This window comes from Anabrus simplex, chromosome 2 (assembly GCF_040414725.1).
Source record: "Anabrus simplex isolate iqAnaSimp1 chromosome 2, ASM4041472v1, whole genome shotgun sequence".
NCBI classification, from domain to species: Eukaryota; Metazoa; Arthropoda; class Insecta; order Orthoptera; family Tettigoniidae; genus Anabrus; species Anabrus simplex.
This window is the reverse complement of record NC_090266.1, coordinates 690,120,499-690,140,811: the sequence shown is the minus strand read 5'-3', so window position 1 is coordinate 690,140,811 and position 20,313 is coordinate 690,120,499. Positions and strand designations below refer to the sequence as shown.

The 20,313-nt window shown below is 36.6% G+C and overlaps 1 protein-coding gene across 1 annotated transcript in view; it reads left to right on the top strand.

The window, feature by feature from the left end:
• The window catches only part of CtsL4 (Cathepsin L4), a 138,057-nt gene that overhangs the window by 91,209 nt on the left and 26,535 nt on the right, over positions 1-20,313 (top strand). Inside the window, exons 5-6 of the mRNA XM_067139357.2 lie at positions 5,699-5,831; positions 17,673-17,833. Of these exons, the coding sequence (XP_066995458.2) occupies positions 5,699-5,831; positions 17,673-17,833 (294 nt within the window). The remainder of the gene's footprint in view (positions 1-5,698; positions 5,832-17,672; positions 17,834-20,313) is intronic.

The window sequence follows — 20,313 nt, the reverse complement described above, 5'->3', positions numbered from 1 at the left end:
CAGTATATCTCGAATTGTTGTCTTCACTGTTTTCGGAAAAATTTCTGCAGGGCTTTAGTAGATGCATTGCTCACTGTGGGAGACTAACAATGATTTACTTAGGTAATGGGAGTACTGTAGCTTCAGATGAGCTGGAATCAGTCGACTGTTGCACGGTACAGTAGCATTAGGAGGTGGGGAGGTTTTTGGGAAAGGTTAATTGGAGTTATGAAACAGATACTATGTACAATTCTGGGTAAAGCTTTGCTTTCCTACAAAGAAATGAGCACTGTCCTCTGTGACTTAGAATTGCTTATAAATTCCAGACCATTAACCTATACTTCTTTGACTGATAGAGAACTACTTCCTTTATGACCTTTCTTGTATGATGTCTCTGAAACTCCAGTATCAGATTGTGATTTCATTGAGGGAAATTCCCTCAACAAGAGGTTGCAGTATCGGCAGAAGTTAAGGACAGATCTCCACAAGAGATTTAGGTCAGAGTGTTTAGGTCTATTAATCCAGAGGTCACAAATAAAAGGTAGCAAAAGTGAAATAAAATTAGGGGATGTAGTCCTAATAGTAAGTGACAACGCAAAACGGATAGATTGCCCATTGGGGCGGGTTATTCAGATTTTACGTGGTAAGGATAATGTTACCTGCCTAGTAAGATTGCATACTGCAACATATACCTTAGGCCTACTTAGACCGATCCAAAGTGTTTATCCTTTAGAAGTCTCTGCTGAAGAGGTGAAGGAACCTGATAAATTGCTGAATAATCTGGTCCTTCCTCGAGAGAAGGAGTATCAAGGAACACCAGAAGTGGCAGGCGAATCAGAGTGCCTGAAAAATTGAATTTGTAAATACTCAGGATATTGTCCAAAATGTTTGTCAATATTGTTTTGATTCCTCCTATTCCTGTAATGTAGATGTATTTGATATATTTTTGTTGTGTTATTTTTGATTTGTCTACCAGCAAATCAAGGTGGGAGGATGTATACTCCTTGATTAACAGGTGTGAAAGAAACATGGCTTCCTCTGCATTGATAATTTGTGGATGTGATGTTAATCGTTTTAATAAATGGTAATCTGTTTCTGAAGTGATATTTATTCACCCTTTTAAAACCTATAGATATGTGGGTAGCATAAGCAATATAACGTAACAATGATGAAGAGCTTCCTAATCGAAAGATACTTTCCTTGTGCGACAGTCAGACAAGGAAATTTCTCCCAAAAACAACATTCTTCCTGACAGAATGTTGAAAATGGGCTAAAGTGATGTAATTGTAGCTGGTAATGTTGGCATTTCAAAATGGATGGACAGAGGTAAGAAGTGTGTAACTTATCAGTAAATTCATGATGCTCAATCCAAAGCACAGGTACTGTACCAGTAAAAGAGCCCGACTTTATGATTTAACTTAAAAGTTAGCATGAAGTATTCCTCAGGGCAATACTGGGTGGTTACTAGCTAGGGCTTGGTACAGGAGCAGGGTCCTATCTACAAGAAAAATTTTAATTAGATTGAATAATAGTTTTTTATTCAGGAAATGCCTTTCAAAGTGCACATCACCTTACTGTTGATAGTCGCTGTCTTCAACATCGCCTTTTGATGATCCGTGTTCCCAGTTCACCAGGCTGAACGGGGCTGGAACACGTTCTGGAAGTTGCTAATACTTCGTTGAGATAAGACCGGAACACCCAAGTCTGTTTGATATGGGTTTGAGTCTCGAACTTTCGACGTTCTGGATGATCTCCGACGTTCTACGACGTTCTCCGACGATGCTGCGGGGTAATCACTCGTCACATAACTTATACGAGTGTCCAGAACACAAAGTCCCCCGACACTTTGGTTTAACCGCACTGTTTAATTTAATATGGTTGGGATATGCCGTCAAATTCACTCTTAATCTTGTAGATATAATTTACAAGTTCACTAAAGATGTAGATGTGATTAGCATCGAAATTGGAAGAAAATAAAGCACAGTTCATGCATAGAAATAATGAAACTGAAAATTGTTCACGCACTTGGCACAGTTCGTGGCAATTTTCCACTAAATAAATTAGCACTTGACATTGAAAGAAATGTATGACTGCTCTAGAGTTTATCAAAGACCCTGCTGTCAGTCATGCAATAAGGTTGAAATGAAAAGCACAGTTCGTTCTTAGGCGCACTTGACATTGAATAAAATAGGTGACTGTTCGAGACTTTGTCAAAGATACTGCTGTCAGTCACACACAAATAATTTCCACACTGTTCAGAAGAATAATACACAGTTCTATTAAAAAAACACAGTTTGAATTCACAGTGAAACACTTGTGTCGCAGCACACGATTATACTTTTATCATGGTAATCATTTGCAGTAATATTCATGGGAAAGTTCGAACACTTTCATAAATACTCGTGTCTATTAAGGAAAATATGCTGACTGAAATGTAAAGAAAGATATCACAGTTCCTAGAATATTGCGGTAGTGTCACATTTGAATTAGTATCGGTTCGGAGATTAAGTTTCACACAGGCAACGTGGTAATGAACTCAGTTCTACAAGAACGAAAGTATGTTATATCGAGAAGTTTCTGCAAGCGCACACAACGTAAGTTCAACTGGACTGTTGTCACTTAAGTCCAATACATGACTTGTCATAATCAGAGTTCCAACATACACAATTTTATAAGTTCAAATAAAGACTTTGAATAATTAGTTCTTCATCACTCGCAAAAATTACAAGTTCAAATTGACTGATAGACTCAATGTCCATTATAAAGACTTTGTTATACATTAGAGTTCACACGCACACAATTGATAAGTTCAACACGACTGTCAGAGTTTAAGTCCCACATGAAGACTTTAAATATTCGAAGATAGCCTCTGTCAGCGCTTCGACGAACACTGTAGCGTGGAGAGTCAGGCTGAACACTCAGCTATGACTGTCTGATCTGGGTAAAGTGAGGTCTCCTTATATTCAGTTTGGGGGCTTCCACGTCATCATACAACGTGATCCCTTGAGGCTGGTCATCTCACGAATCCCTCGACGGATTTCCTCACAATTTGAGACGTTTATGTTATTCTCTTCAAAATGACGTATCTCTCAAGTCACTGCGATAATTATTAGAGAAGTTTTGAATTTTTTCAATCGAATGTTCGCGAAGGTGTGACGTTCATATCCAGAACATACCAGGTCAGGCCAGCTACACGTGGCGCGTCAGGCGGGTAGTCTATCTTGCCCCTGCAGCCTACGTCTCACACACACACAGCTGTCCTCGGCTCGCCTGCTCGTTCCTCCGAACGTAAACAAACCAAGTTCGCTCTGAATATCTTGCGTGATGACTGAATGCAATTAATTATCAAAAAATACGCATGTACAGGTCGTAACCGGCATAGTACTGAGGACTAAAAATGAACGAAAATGAGGTCTCTCTTCCTGCCCAGAATTTGTGAAGGATTATAATGCTTGCTTGGGTGGAGTTGATCATTTTGATCAACTTCATTCCAACTTCTGGAAAACTCACAGATGGTGAATGAAAATTTTCTCTTGTTTTATTGAAGCTTCCATTGTCAACAGTTACATATTGTACAAAATCACCTTGAAATAATACAGTCCGAACACAAAACTACACAGATCAATGCTGGCAACGGAACTCATTGGGTCATACTGCTGTTGAGTGAAGAAAGAGGTCCAGTGGCGACAGTCGGGTGAGGGAAAAGAGAAACCATCCGGACGGGCGACAAACAATCCCAAATGCTACAAGACTTACAAATGTAGGAAATCATCTTCTAAAGTAGGGTCCCAATATTCGAAGATTTGCTCACTATAGAACTTCAAAGAAACAAAAACTTCAATAGTGAGTGTTCAGTGTGATGTAGCTCTTTGTTTTATACCATTCCATAAACCTCGCTTATAAAGTGTGAGGTTCATTCTGTGTTCAGTGTCTAATACATTGTAAGGCTAATTTATGCCATCCACTGTGTAATCTGATTAATTTTTTGTGTTTTTGCTATTTATATTCTACTCACAAATTATTTGGATATTCCCACTTGCAATAATTTTCAGTTACGATTGTAAGATAAATATTTAGAACACTATAGATTTCTTATATTTCATGGTATAAAGAAATGGTCTTACCAGAGACCATTGACTGTAATATAAGACTAGAAACGGTCTCTGGTATCTGTACATAGAATGCCTTATCATTGCTGTAACAACAAAATTAGGCCAAATATCTCCAAAATCAAAATCATTATTTTACTTCCCGTAGAAGATGATTTTTCCATTTTTCAAATTTTAAGTTTTGTTCCCCAGGGTACTGCCATTACATCATATGTTTTAACAATAAATTTTGTTTACTTATATTAATATTTAATTTTATTAGATTTTGTACTTAAACAGAGATGTCTTGTTTATAGATCAGATTTCATGTGCTGGATTACATTTGGTTTAGGTAAGTCCTGCAGCTTTGCATGTAATAGCATTTTGAATTTATCCTAAAGAATGGAAATGTTCAGGTAAATATAATTTGTGTCAAAGTATGAGTGTAAATATAATCAAAATAAAGTCATTCCTATGTAAAATAGACTGACAAAAGAGGAAAATGAGAGAAGAAACGAAAGGAAGCTACAAACAGTTTGCATGCGTATAGTGTTGTTACAGCTGGACATGCATGTAATGGAGGGCTAATATTATAACAAGAATTTTGATAAGAGACCCTTCTTGGTACCCTTTCATTTTAAATTCTTATTAAGCCACAATCTTCTCCTTTTTCATTTTACTCTGCTTTTCCCACACCTTTTGGGATCGTGGATATGAACTGTGTTGCACTTGTGGATTTGACCCCTGTGACCAAAGGCCAGCACACTAATCGTATTTAGTCATGGAGGCAGACATTTTTATAGTGATTGTAGCTTAACAAGTGTCAGACTCCTTGGCTGAATGGCCAGCGTTGAAACGTTCAGTTCATAGGGTCCCGGGTTCGATTCCAGCCGGGTTGGGGATTTTAATCGCGTGTGATTAATTCTTCTAGCTTGGGGACTGGTTGTGTTTTTCTGAACACTCTCCTCTTCATATTGGGACAACACACCACAGATTCCAGCACATGGAGAATGTTGCGAACTATGTTTGCCAAGTTCTTATGTGAGTGTATTAAGGATTAAAATAGTGACTTTGGAGCATTAAATTGTCATGAAGTGTGGGTGTATGCTAGAAGAAGTAAGGAAGAGAGCCTTTGGAAGCAGAGATCATACAGAGAAGCTTCTAATTATTAAACACAGATGGTAGCACAACAATAGTTACTCTTAGCCATAACAGAAATATATAAACATGCATTGTTAATGCTCACAATCCCTGCAACAACAGCAATTGTTGAATTGACATTTGCAACTTTGAAAGGTATAAAGCCTTACACTAGATTTACACAGGGAAAGGGAATATTGAATGAATATTGATTACGATGAGAAAAAAAATTTCAACATTATTTCATGGATGTGGTTACTGAAAAATTTTGTAGTTGCCCAAGGATAATTAAAAAGGATGCGACAGACTGGACTACATAGATAAGGGAGGGAAAAAATAATAGGGAGATGACCTAAGTTTCAAAATCACCTTTCTCCACTGATGGATATAAAATTTATTTCTATGTATTTGTAACTCTCTTTGTGGGTTCCTATTCTCCTCAATAACAAATATGTATTGCTATTTTTTGTATAATATTTGTATTATTTCAGTGAACAGCAAATTCTGGATTGCAGCATAAGAGAGGGAAATTTGGGATGTGGTGGTGGTTCTTTAAGAAATACCCTCCGGTATATAAAAAGAGCTGGACTAATGAGCGCGGAGGATTATCCATACAGAGGAAAGGTATTGTAGCCTAATAACATACTGAACTCTGGAAGTTTTTCTGTCCTAAATTATTGCTTCATCCTTAAAGCAAAACAACACTAAACAAACTGCAACATATTAATTTTTGATAATCAGGGAATTTATCAATAGGTTACAATGAAAAGATTCATCAGACCATGCGACAGTTTTCCACTGACCAATGGTCCAATATGCTACGTTCTTGTTTGTAGGTGTTATTAGGTTATTTTGTAAAGCAGCTGCTACTGTTGCATAATCACATATGCGCATTTGAAGAAATTTGATTGCACAGTTATACAGTATACAGGGAAGAAAACTGGAATGATATTCTGAATTGCGATGATGTAAATCAGGCTGTAGATGTATTTTATGATAAGTTGTATTCAATTTTTAGTAAATGAGTGCCAAAAACCAAGCACTATAAACGTAGGTATCGAGTCTGCTTCACTAAGGATTTGGTACGTAAACGGAAGCTTAAAGAAAAAATTAGGAAAATAAACGGAAAAAGTTATTCTAATTTGTTTATGTATAAATAATTAAGAGCAAATATTAAGAAGGAAATTAATATTGCCTTCAAACAATACATTGAAAGTACTGAGTTATAAATACCAACTAACATTTATTTTGGAATTATATAAAAAACAAAAGAAAAAGTGGAATAAAAGTACAGTGATGAAATTAAATGTTAAAGTACCGGTATTCAATAGTAATGAAAGTATTGGGAACTGTTATGCATAATATTTATCTGAAGTGTACTCTGAAAATACTACATCATACAATCCGTTCCGTTCAAGTGGTAACTCAAACGAAAAGTTGGATTTGCTTCTCTTGAGTAGAGTAGAATAACTATCTATGAGATCGAAAAGGCAATAACGAAACTCAAGCCGATGAAATCGTCAGGAGCAGATAGTATTCCTCAGTTAATTTTCAAGGGATGCAAAGGTCAGTTACTGTATCCATTGGCAATACTGTTCAATATGATTGTTAGCTCTTCGATTTTTCCTGATGCTTTGAAATATTCGAAAATTACTCCTACTCCCAAAACGGGTGACGTTAGCTTTATCACTAATTATAGATCAGTAACTGTATTTTTAACTCCTGCAAAGCTATTTGAAAGTATTTTAAAATGTATTTTCAAAAAGCTTTTTCAAAGTAGATCATGCTATACTTTGGAATAAAATTGATTCTGTGAATTTCTCTCAGGGCTTTTACTCTAGTTAACAGAAAACAATATGTGTGTTATAAAGGATATTCACCTCACAATTTTATAGCCAATTCAGGTGCACCGCAGGGCTCAAATCCAGGACTTTTACTGTTTCTAATTCATGTTAATGATGATGTAGATGTCATGTCTAAGCCTGAAGTATTACTCTACGCCGATGATCTGAAACTATTTTCTTCAATTAAAACCACTGATGACTGTAAGAATTTACAAAATTATCTAAATGATATATCATTGTGGAGTAAAGGAAATAAATTACCATTCAATGTAAATAAATGTGTTAAAATGTCTTTTATAAAATGTTGCCAGCACAGCGGGTATATTTATAACATCGACGGTTCCGTCTTGAAAGAAGTCAAACAAAAGATGGATTTAGGTATTCAGTTCAGTATTGATTTGAAATTTGGAAGTCATATTGAAAATATAGTTAATCAAGCCTGTTACGGAGATTTCCGTGGTAGGTAGAGGTGAAAGAAGGTGCGGGTGTGAACGGGTCTCAAGCTACGAAAGTAAAATTAATTTAAAATTTAATTTTTTCTTTCAGAGCCTTCATTTTAGGTGGAGATAGCCTATAAGGTGGAAAACGGACAGGAATCGAATCCGTGACCTCGATTTTGTATTCAATAAGGTCAGTAACACCAAGAGTATCAGAGAACACCTCTGGAAATGACTGACATAATTTACGAATACTATCAGCCTGCTCCTCAGGTAGATGTCTAAGGTCTAACAACATCTCATCCTGGGTAGGCGAAATAGATGAACATGACACAGAATTACACTTTAACAAGGGAATTTTACATTTGGACGCAAATTTGAATGTGCACGACTTACTCTGAAGATCGAGCACAAGACCAGTGTGAGAAATGAAGTCCGCTCCCAGTATGATGGGGCAAGACAAGTGCTTAGCCACAAACAGTTTGGTTTTCCATGTAAATTTAAAAATACGAATTTTGACCAGTACGGAACCTAGAATTTCTAATGGAGATGAATTAGCCGAAACATATTGAACAGGAGATGAGACATAGTCAGGTAGTTTACAAACAGATTTAAATTTTGAATACCATTGGTCCGAAATAATTGAACAAACACTACCTGAATCTAAGAGAGCTGTTACAGGTTCATTATTTAACTCAATCTTAAGAAAAGGAACCGGTGCGGGGGTATCTGCCGCAATCCTAAGACATTATTTAGGGCATTCAAAAGATGAATTTGAAGACTGCTCGTTCCCTGAATTTACAACCTGTTTACCAGGGGCTGAGTCTCGGGAAGATGGATTAGTCGACTCAGCCGACGCCACTAGTCACTTTTTATTATTGGCATAGGTGGAATTTGCACCAGAAGTTGAGCAGGAGGGGGTGCTATTTGAGTTTGGGCAATTCTTGGCGATATGTGAGAAAGCCCCACATTTAAAACAGCCTTGTGATGAACCAGCCCCATTCCTTGTCCCACTCGACTTGATCAGTGGACACTTATTGCGCAGGTGGTCAGGCGACCCACAAGCATAACATTTACGAGGGGTGACTGATCGGCGAGGTGGAGGCCGAGTATTACTAAAGGAAGGCGGGGGTTCTTTTGCTACACGCAAAGAATCGGCGTATCTAACTCCTTCTGCTGAGACGGCCAATGCTTCAAGTTCAGAGAAAGTTTGCGGGCACGCCGCGAAACACAAATATGACCTATAGGGTGGTGAAATGCCTTCCACAATGGCTTGTACAATCTGGTCCTCCGGAAAGTGAAGAGCAAACACCCTAGTATAGAATTTAATATCTTGGATGAAGTCAGCCAAGTTTTCATCCAAACGCTGTACACGATAATAGTACTTCTGAATCAGAGATGACCTCGCGCGGGCGGGAATAAAATTTGCAAGCAGGTGTGCATGAAAATCTTCAATAGATGACTGTTCAGCTATAGCTCTTACTATTTTGTCAGAGAGAATACCAATTGCATAAGGATAGATAATTTGCAAAATTTGACATGGAGAAAGAGAAAACACAAGGGCATGATCCTGAAATTCAACTAGAAATCTTAAAAATGAAATTACTTCACTGGTGGTATTAACGGAAAACTTAGAGATACCTCTGAGCAACATTGCCAATGGATGAGGCAAGCTGCTAAACCGGGTGACATAGTCGGTAAAGGTTTAAGTGGCAAAGAAGTTAATTCAGAACGTACATTAGTCAATGAGTTACGACGTTCAGACTCGTTGTCTAATGGGGCAGAGATAGTTTGAGCAGCCACGGTTATCCTATTGACTTCTCCCTTAGGAGGCTCTTCCTCGCTCCCAGCATTCATCGTGGCGGGTTGATCAGTTTTGGGAGGAACCTCCCCCGTTAACAATTGAGTGACCTTGCTAGATAATTCAGACATATTTTCAAGCAGCGTACTAGCTTCCTTCTTCTGAACGTCATTCAACTTTAGAGACAACAGATCGTTAACTCTATTTGAAAAATGAAACAGCCTAGCTTGCACACGCTTAATTTGATTAGGAGAAGGATCATTTTCATCAAAAAAACTAACTACAGAAGCTAGCCCAGTAATATTCTCCGTGATCGTGGAAAGAGAGTCGTCAATTTCTTTCTCTCCCAAATTGAGGATGGAAATGGGCAAATCTAGGGATTCTCTAAGCTTGTTTGTGTCTACTGCAACCGTGCCTCCAGATTGTACATTTCTAATAGTTAATTCATAGATTAACTCCTCTTTGCGCAAATAGTTAAGATGGAGAACATCGCGAGGGCCAGGCATGATAACAGAACAATTTTGAAAAATCAAAAAAAAATTCCAGCAACTGAGAAAATTGTTAGAGTTCGGAACAAAACAATGTTTAGCCGTCAAAAGGGGCTAAATTGAGACCCATTCAACCACGCTCTGCTACCACTTGTTACGGAGATTTCCGTGGTAGGTAGAGGTGAAAGAAGGTGCGGGTGTGAAAGGTCTCAAGCTACGAAAGTAAAATTAATTTAAAATTTAACAAGGTTATATTTTCTTTTCAAAATAAGGAGATAACAAGCATGGCAGGTACAAAGTAGCAAGTCAAAAGGGTAGTTACAATATTTACAGTATTTGGGCTTCGCGCCCTGACTTCACAATGCTTGGGCAATCAGCTCAGTTTTACTCCAAACACAAGTTTCAACAGAGGGGCAGGAAACCCCATTCATGCCTAGGAGCCCTTGCTCCAAATTACACTGAAAAGCCTCCACGAGGCATACAACACTCAATTTTCAAAAAGAGCCACTCGCTCTCAACTTTAAGCCTCTCAAAGGCCACACCAAACTCCACCTTCAAGTTGTCCTCCCTGGACATAGACACAGGGGTAAAATACCCAACCTACTGAGGTCTATTAAATGAAAAGGGGGTAATTACATGACCTCCAAAATAACAATTGAGAGGAGGCGATCTGCACTCCAAATACACTTTGTTTTTAAAACCTAATTTGGCTCTCGGCCACTGATGCAAGGGCTAATCCCATACTACGGAGGTGACTTTAGAAAAGAAATTTACATAATGTTAAGGGAGAATAGGTCGAGAAAATAAGTTCACCTCAAAACAATATGAGTGGGAGCTCGAGAGGGTTAAGCACTCTCTATCCCAATACGTAGTTTAAAGATAGAATAGATACCAGATTCTTTACATTTTTAAGGAAGGTTACATAACGGAAAACTTCGGACCCGCCCCGAGAGTTAAACTGCTGAGCTAGCAAAGAAAGAAGTTATTAATTGGCCATTACCTTGTTGTTGACCGCTGCCGAAGAAAGAGGCGCTTCCCGCCCCCTGCTATGTACTTTACACACTGAAAGATGGAACAGAAGGCGCCCAGAGACCCTAAAATCAGCAGTTTATATACTCTCGCGGAAGGTTCTAGGCGTTAGGGGAATGAGAACACCCGCCCACAATCACTTTATTGGAGAATAAAGAGAAACCCCTACACAAGATGAAGAAGAAACACATTATTGGTGGAAAATTAAGTTAAGAAATTCGGGATTGGTTGAATACAAAACAAGGAGAAAGAGAGGGGTATACAGCCAACTTAAACAATAACAGAAGGAAATTTAACAAGAAACAAACTTTTGAAATAAAAATTTCTCCAAAAAAACAGTTCTTTCACTCCGCACTAGGGTGCACTATTGTTGATCTTCAGTAGTGTCCTCTAGAAGAGAAAGTTCACACTTCTTACTACAAGTAAAACAAAAATATGTCGAAAATGACACAGTTCAAAAACTCCAAAATTTCCAGGTAGTGACATCTTCTGAGAAACTTGAAATTTAATACCGTCAATAGAGTTCAGACTTCCTCCAGCAGAGGAGTTTCAACAGGCGCAACTTTTAAATTAGCGGCGTGGAGGTGTACCGCCCGGTACAAAGCCTATAAAAATTTGGGTTTCATATTTCAAAATTCGTTACATTTTCAATATACGACGTTATTTATTTTATACAACTCATTAGTAAGACCGAAACTAGAATATGGTTATATTATCTGGAGTCCTTCAGACTCTAAGTACATCAAATTAATTGATACAGTACGAAAGCAGTTCTTAAAGTATGTGTACTGGAAAGAGTGACACGAGTACCCGACATTTCTGTCCTACTCCACAATGTTATCACACTTTGGTGTTAAAACTTTGGAACAAAGATGTAAAAAGTACACGGTGTTATTTTTGTACAAAATGTTTCATAGTAAAATTAATGATGAAGAGTTACTTGGAAGTGTACCATTTTATGTTCCTAGGAAGTCTGGCAGGTTCAAGAATTTATTTTAAATTAAGAAATGCCACACAGAAGCCCATAAGAATTCTCCTCTTAATAAAATTCTGAAACCGTATAATAAATTAAATACACATAATTTGGATATCTTTTTCATGAATCAAATCAACTTTGAATTGGCATGTGATACTTTCCTATAATACACATACTGTTGAATGTTAAATATTATCTCAGTTTTCTGTACATGCCTTATTTCATTCTTATAGTATTCTTTTATTTCTCTTCATCTACTTGAATCCACAGGTTTTAAATGACCTATAAATTACACACTTTATTTCTCTTTTTAGAATATTATTTTGCATAATGTGTCATGTTTATTTTGTACTCGTTTTAAGACTAAGACTGTATAATTTAACTGTATAACTGAATGTGTTACTTTGTGTTAGGCACCACTCTAAAATAATTATTAATGTACTAACTGTGTATTTTTATTATATTACCAACTTTGTATTGTTCGGGTAGCTCATTGTATTCTTTGTATTGTTTTTCCATTTAATTTTTAGTAGTGTAACTATTAATTGTATTGTACTGTGTATTGTGAACATTGTAATTGGGCAAAAGCCTATTATGTTCATCACTAAGTAAATAAATATATTTTAAATCATCATTTTTCGTGGCAGTTGTGGAAATGGAATAACATATTTAATTAATTTCTTTTGCTAGTGGCTTTACATCGCACTGACACAGATAGGTCTTATGGCGACGATGGGATAGGATGGTAGGAGTTGGAAGGAAGCGGCGTTGGCCTTAATTAAGGCACAACCCCAGCATTTGCCTGGTGTGAAAATGGGAACCTTGGAAAACCATCCCCCGGTTAAATTCAAAACTGCCGCTGTCGATAATGAAACTGCCAATGAGGCTTCTTCCACACAGAGTATATTAGGTTGAGACCAGAGGTGGTTCGTGGATTTCTCTTTCGGTAGGGCTGCAGCTAACTTTGCACATGATTAATCTAAAGAGCATACTTAAATTATCCTTACTATTAATACGGTTATAATCAAACACTACTGATTTTCAGTTCACAAGTCTGCAATAAAGCGTAACAGATTATTTAACACACAAAAATAATGTACACTTATTTTAACAAAGCTGTTTCTTTTTCTACTTTTACATTTACTTATACACAAAATCTCTCTCCTTTCCTTACAACAAGCAAATTTGTCAATTATTATGTTGTTGAAATTGATAATACTGTCCATACTGTCAAAAAAATTAAATATATGACTCTATTTCCAGAACTGCCAAGAAAAATGATGGTTTAAAATATATTTTTTTACTTAGTGATGAACATAACAGGCTTTTGCCCAATTACAATGTTCACAGTACACAGTATACAATTAATAGTTACACTACTAAACATTAAATGAAGAAAAAAAATACAAAGAATACAATGAACTACCCAAACAATACAAAGTTGGTAATACAATAAAAATACACAGTTAGTACGTTAATAATTATTAATTTCTTTCTACACTAATCACTGGCAGTGCTGGCAGTCGTTCTTCTGGCACTGTTCTCCTTAAAAATAGTTTCACTCTTTTTAAAGTAAACAATCTACCTTTCATGTTCTTCCGTTTTCATGATCAGTATTATTTGGAGCAGAATGAATATTTCTGTGCAGCATTCACTAACTCCAGTACTCAACATTGTCTCATACGTCTTCATAAATCCGGAAAGACTTCGGAACTCCTGTCTTTTATACAAAACAGACAGTTCGGTCATCAATTGCTCTCTGCAGAGAACAAGTAGGATTCAATAGTGTCATCGAAATCACTGGATGGAATGTTTTGGAAGTCCATAGTTCATTGATAAAGAGATGCATTGAGCAACTTTGCAGTAGACAAATGCTTAGTGAAAGCAAATCTTGTTTTTAGCCCAACAGGAAATGGTGTCACACACCTCTTTTACAACTATGTCCTCATTGTTTCCTTTCCTTTTCCTCGCTGGAGGAGGGTTTTCTTCAGGTTGATTGACTAATAAAGGGATTTTTTCTTTGTTGATAGCCTGGAGAAATTCATTATGAACACTCAGTGAGTTGACATCACGATGTCGCTGGCTATACAATATATCCACATGAGACATGATGATGTGGCGAAGTGTAAAATTAAAATCTCAATCATTTAACACGCATAGAAGCTGCTTGAACAGTTTCTTTATTCCTGTTATTTTGAAGTTCCTGGAAACATTCTTGAGTAGACTTTTTATTTTCGCAGACTGTGTTAACGAGTCAGCTATTAAAATTCCACCTGGTATTACACCATACATTTTAGTTATGCCGTCCAGCACGGCCAACCGTGAAGGCGATTTGAGAAAAAATGCTGGTACTGCGGCTAGACTGCTGAAGAAATTTCGGGCTTGTCGATAGTGTGATGCAATTTTTTCCATAATTAAATTTAATTGGTGCACATGGCAGTGCACAAAATGAGCATGTTGGTAAGACATTTTAATTATTGTCTGTACACACCACCTTTATCACCACTTGGTTTTTAGGCACTTTCTCATTATATCTGTTTATTTCTTGTCTATAGGCCTCACTCAGTTGTGAAGCAATGTCCACTCTTCCTAGCATAGCTAAGTCTACCTCATTCCTGAGGTGTTTAGGTGATTTTTCATGTTTTGTAGCCTTTTCGCCTAAATGCTTCAAAAACACCACTCCAGTTTTTGTCCGAGTTATATCACCTCCAAACAATAAACACGGAAAGCAAAACAAAACATTCCTCTTGTCGCAGTCAGTTAACCACTTCCACTTATTACACACTGAAGTGTTAAACATTTTGATATGTTTGTTGTCTACTTGATAATGTTTGACATATAGATAAATCAGGTGTAGAACAACTGGCATTCTTCTCGGTAAGAGTTAATTGTGAAAATGAAACACCTTGTAAATAACTAACACTATTCTTATCTATGTCTATTCATAAAATTGTAACTGCAATTACTGGCTCCTTGAGGCATTGAAACTGGTAAATGCACAGTGTACAGTTTAAAACAATCAACATTTCATAAATACCGTTTGTTACAAGGCACAACAAACATGACCTACTTGCTCTTCGAGAATACTACGTAACTGCAACCACTTGGCTTTGGCCCGGTCAGGCTGTAGTACGGCTGGCACGTTTACACACCCAACTCCCTTTCCCCTTTCTCCGTGCGCTGAGTGAACTGCGCAGCACGTGGGAAGGGCACAGCCCCAACAATGGGACTCCTGCCTTGCTAGTGACTGAGTGTCACATACTCTTTGGAGTAACACTGCATTCAGCCTCTCTAGCCCTGACAGATTTAGAGTGAGTTATAGTAGTTTAAATACTTCAAAGGAAGTGAACATTTCGGATATGCAATTAATTTTTGTTCACCTTCACTAAGCATTGGGAGGGGCTGCAGGAGCCATTAGGGAGAAACTGCACATGGTTGTGACCCTCTTCAAGATTTGCATTTGACTGTAGGTGAGCTTCATGGGGAGGGGAAATGGTCACGTTAAGATTGTATTGGAGATGGCCTTGAGCTAAGCTGCCTTAGCTTGAAATAATACAATGAAAGTCCTCCAGGTTGCAGTACACATTTCAATAGGGTGGATGGAATGTACCCCTAATGGAACTTCCTACTATCTAGGAAGAGCAGTAATACCAGAATGCATAGAGAAACAAAAGCCTGACATGAGCAAAATAGTAGCCAGTGATGAAATTGCACATTATATGATATGGTTATTACACAAGCCTGAGACTGTTTTAAATTTGCTGGACATCCTATGCTCTATGTTCTCAACAGAACAATTTCAGATATCGCAGTAAGAAGTTCCCAGAAATTTTGCTGAAGAAAACCCTTGAAGCTTACCCATTCACAGCTGTTGCTATAATTTGAACTGAGGTACAGAAAATTCTGGACGTTAGAAGTAAACTATTGTAAATACAAAAATAACTATTTTGGGGATTTCATCGTATATGACTTGTTTTGGTAGTGTCTTCTTATGGGAACACTATTGTATGTTTCACAGGAATGAAGATAAGTTATGTGTTACTATCGTATGTGAAAGGAGAACCCAGCGATAAACAATGACAAGTGATCATACAACAGTTCAACATTATGATGTCCAGCGCACACCTTATCGCATCGGCTCTTGTGATAGTTCACCATGGTTAGAACTGTCGATTCAACCGGCCTTAAAGGTAGCAAAATACGCACTTCAGCAGCTTCTTTCTGCTCTCCTGTAATGTTAGTGAAATGTCACTTGCGATAGTTTATCTCTGACTTCCAGAATTTACATACGTAAGGATCTTAGCAGCTGCTGCAGTGGTGATGTTCTATTGCAGATCATAATTCAAAACAATTTAGAAGGCACATTCTGTGAAAGTCTTAAACTGCTGAAGATTCCAGTGACAATACCAGTGATAACTAGAGAATCTGAAATGTGTTTCTCAACAGTAAAGAGGGTGAAAATATCTCTCTGTAGCATGCTGGGAGAAGTCAGATGACAGCTTTAGTAAATTTGCCTACTAAACAACAACATGCTAATGACATAGCCAACATCAACGAGAATTTTTTTGACATGTTTGCTCAGAAGAAGGTCAGAAGAATAGATTTTCTGCAATGATATACTGTATTTTTGTTCTAAGGTTAGAAAATAACGCATGAGTTTTCAATTAAATTTACATACTGTACATTTCTATGAACATAAATGTATGTATTTTATGAATATTTTATTATATCTATACAGCATTTACTGGTATTAAATTTTTTTTTCTTAGGAAACCTATGCTTATATTACACACTCACTGAAATACAGTATGTCACTAGCCACCGCTGATTGCTGCCATTGCCTATTCGTGCCAATATCTGACGAAGTGATCAATAGTGAGTTCAGGGACGATGACCTAGTTGTTAGGCTCCGTTAAACAGCTAACCATCATCACCATCAATAGTGAATTCTGACACAAGATTCATCATGTGAACATTGTATTAAGCTGTCACTTATGAAGCTGTGGTCCTGTTTAACTTCACAGTTGATATAGATGTTGATTCCCATAGGGAATTTGAAATATTTGTCCCGAATGAGTAAATTTATAATACCAATATAAATGGTCCGTTATTGGACATTTTGACTGTTGGAAATTTTTTTATAATGTCCAATAACGAACCATTTATATTGGTATCTTCACAGTCCTACAGAGTCATCTCTAGCCTCTTCCATTCACCTTCACTTTACAACCAGAAAATACTTTGCTGCTGGATATTTTGTGCTGATCCATACACTGACAGAGTATTTGTGACACTGTTGGCATTAAGTCTTCAGTAAATGTTGTATTCCGTGCACCTGCAACCAAGACCATTCTCTCCACTTGGAAGGAGTATACCTTTACATTCTGATGCCAAGTTCCAATTTTCTTGAAAAATCATCACACACTCATTCGTTAGAAAACTGGAAATACGAATTTTCTTACACTTGATTCTTTCTTAGACATTTTCAAAAGCAACCAAGCTTGTCGTTTCATATCACTGTTGAATTCAGGAACATTGCCATGGGCTCCATTTTACTTTATGCTTTGTTCAGTACATTATTTACGGATATTTATACATCATAGCATTCATTTCTCACTTTTATATGCTCTTCTAAATGTCTTCAGAGACTAGTTTCTCTTACACTGGTTGTCTTATGTGTAACGGGGTGCCGTTTTCACTGGTAAATCACATTTTTAACTCATTTGCCATAGATAATACAGTTTTTAATCATTCCAATTATAGTTCCTAAATAATGAAAACATATCTATTTTTTAACAAATATTTTGCTTAGAGAACTACAGAAGAGTCCCCTGCTTTCCTGTTTGTAATACGAACTTCAGTCACTCATTCTCTTCACTTTTATTTTCAGGTAGGGACATGCAAATACAGAAGAAAACGTGTAGTTGCAAATACCACATCATGGGCTATTCTACCACCACAAGATGAAACTGCCCTTCAGATTGCTGTAGCTAAAATTGGACCAATTGCTGTATCTCTCAATGCGAGTCCACGCACTTTCCAATTGTATCAGTAAGTGCAATATTGACTGTTTTGGAATAATAACTGAGCATGCAGATTACCCTGCAGAAGCAGCAATGTGAAGTACAGGAGACAAAATGTGATATTACCATAAGTAATTTTAATAGGACTGTTGCACATACAAACTTATTTTGGCCAATAGTTCAGTAATGATTTTTATTTTGCACAATATATGCAATGTTTTCTGAACAATATACTCTCTATCTATATAAAATAACATGTCCTGACTGACTGACTGACTGACTGACTGACTGACTGACTGACTGACTGACTGACTGACTGACTGACTGACTGACTGACTGACTGACTGACTGATTCATCATCGCCGAGCCAAAACTACTGGACATTAAGGAATGAAATTTTGGGAATACATTCATATTGCAATGTAGGTGCTCGCTAAGGGAGGATTTTTGGATATTCCATTGCTAAGGGGATGTAAAGGGGGTTGAATTTTTAAAATGAGTGTATCTATATCTCGAAAAATGAACAGTTTAAAGACATGAAATTTGGTATTTTGAATCTCTTATAAAAATAAAGAAACATGTATTTTTTGCTTTCGGTAAATTCCATTAAGGGGGGGTGTGAAAAAGGGGGGAAATGTGTTGAACACCTTTCATGTGGAGACTTATATCTCAAAAACTAAAGATGTTACAGACATGAAAATTCGTATTTGGAATCTCCTTCAAAAATGAAGAAACGTGCATTTTTGGCTTTTGGAAAATCCAATTAATTGGGGTTAAACGGGAGTGACAATTGGGGTGAATTTTTAGAAATTTTAAAAATTAGTGTATTTATATTTCAAAACTGTAAAAGTTTACAGATGCAAACATTAGTATTTAGAATCTCATCTAAAAATAAAGAAACACGTATTTTTTGTTGCTAAGGGGGTGAAAAGGGGGGTGAAATTTTTAAATGAGGACATCTATATCTCAAAACTTAAAAGTTTACGGACGTAAAACTTCGTATTTGGAATCTCCTTCAAAAATAAGGAAACACATGTTTTTTGTTGTCGCAAAATCCCATTAAGGCGGGCAAAAAGGGGGAAAATTGATTGAATACCTTTTAAGAGGATACTTACTGTATATCTTAAAACTGAAGATGTTACAGACATGAAAATTGGCATTTGGAATCTCCTTTAAAAATAAAGAAACATGTATTTTTTGTTTTTGAAAAATCCAATGAAAAGGGGGTGAACGGGAGTGACAAACGGGGTGGAATTTTAAAAAATATATCTAGGCCTACAATATATCTCAGACACTTAACATGTTACTGACTTGAAAACTGGTACTTGGTATCTCCTGTAAAAGTAAAGAGACATAGATAATTTTTTTGGAAAATCCACTTAAGGGAAAAAGGGGGTGAAATTTTAGTATGAGCATATCTACAGTATATCCCCAAAACGTAACATGATACAGAAGTGAAAATTCGTACTTTTAATCCCTTTCAGAAATAAGAAACACACATTTTTTGTTTTCGGAAAATCCACTTGGGGGAGGGGGCGCGTAGGAAGGACTGAAAAGTGGTTTGAATTCTTTGTATTAGGATACTGAAGACGTTACAGATGTAAAAATTGGTTATTGGAATCTCATAAAGAAATGCATATTTATTTTGTTTTCGTAAAATGCACTTAGGCGGGGGTGAACAAATTGAAAAATTAGTTAAATTGTTTGTATGCGTCTACTTATATCTCAAAAACTATAGATATTGCAGACATGAAAATTGGTGTTTGGAATCCCCTTTAAAAGTAAAGTAACACATTTTCCTTTGATTTCAGAAAATCCAATTAAGGGGGTTGAAAATATTTAAAAATGTATTGAATTATTTGTATGAGGATGCTTATATCTTATGAAAACTAAACTTGATACAGACGTGAAAATTGGTATTTGGAATCTACTTTAAAATAAGAAACACGCATTTTAGGGTTAAATAAACTGGGGGCTGAAAAATAATTAAATTCCTTTTATGAGAACACATATCTCGAAAACTGAAGATGTTACAGTCCTGATTATATGTATTTAGAAGCTCCTTTCATAAATAAACACGATTTTTTTTTCGGAAAATTCACTTAAGGAGGGAGGGTGAAAGGAAGTGAAAAATTGAATTCTTTTTATGTGGATATTTCTATCTCAAATACTTATGCTTACAGACGTGAAAATTGGTGTTTGGAATCTTTAAAAATTAAGAAACGAGCATTTTGGGGGGGAATCAACTTAACGGGGATGGGGTGAAAAAGTAGTTGAATTATGTTTGTGAGGATACTTATATCTAAAAAAAGATGTTGCAGACGTGAAAATTGGTAATTGGAATCTTCTTTAAAAATAAAGAAACACGTCTTCTTTTGTTTTCGGAAATCCACTTACCGGGGGAAAGAATTGAAATATTCCTTCAATTATTTGTATGAGGATACTTATATCTTCGGAGGATAAAGATGTTACAGACGTAAAACTTGGTATTTGGAATCTCCTTTAAAA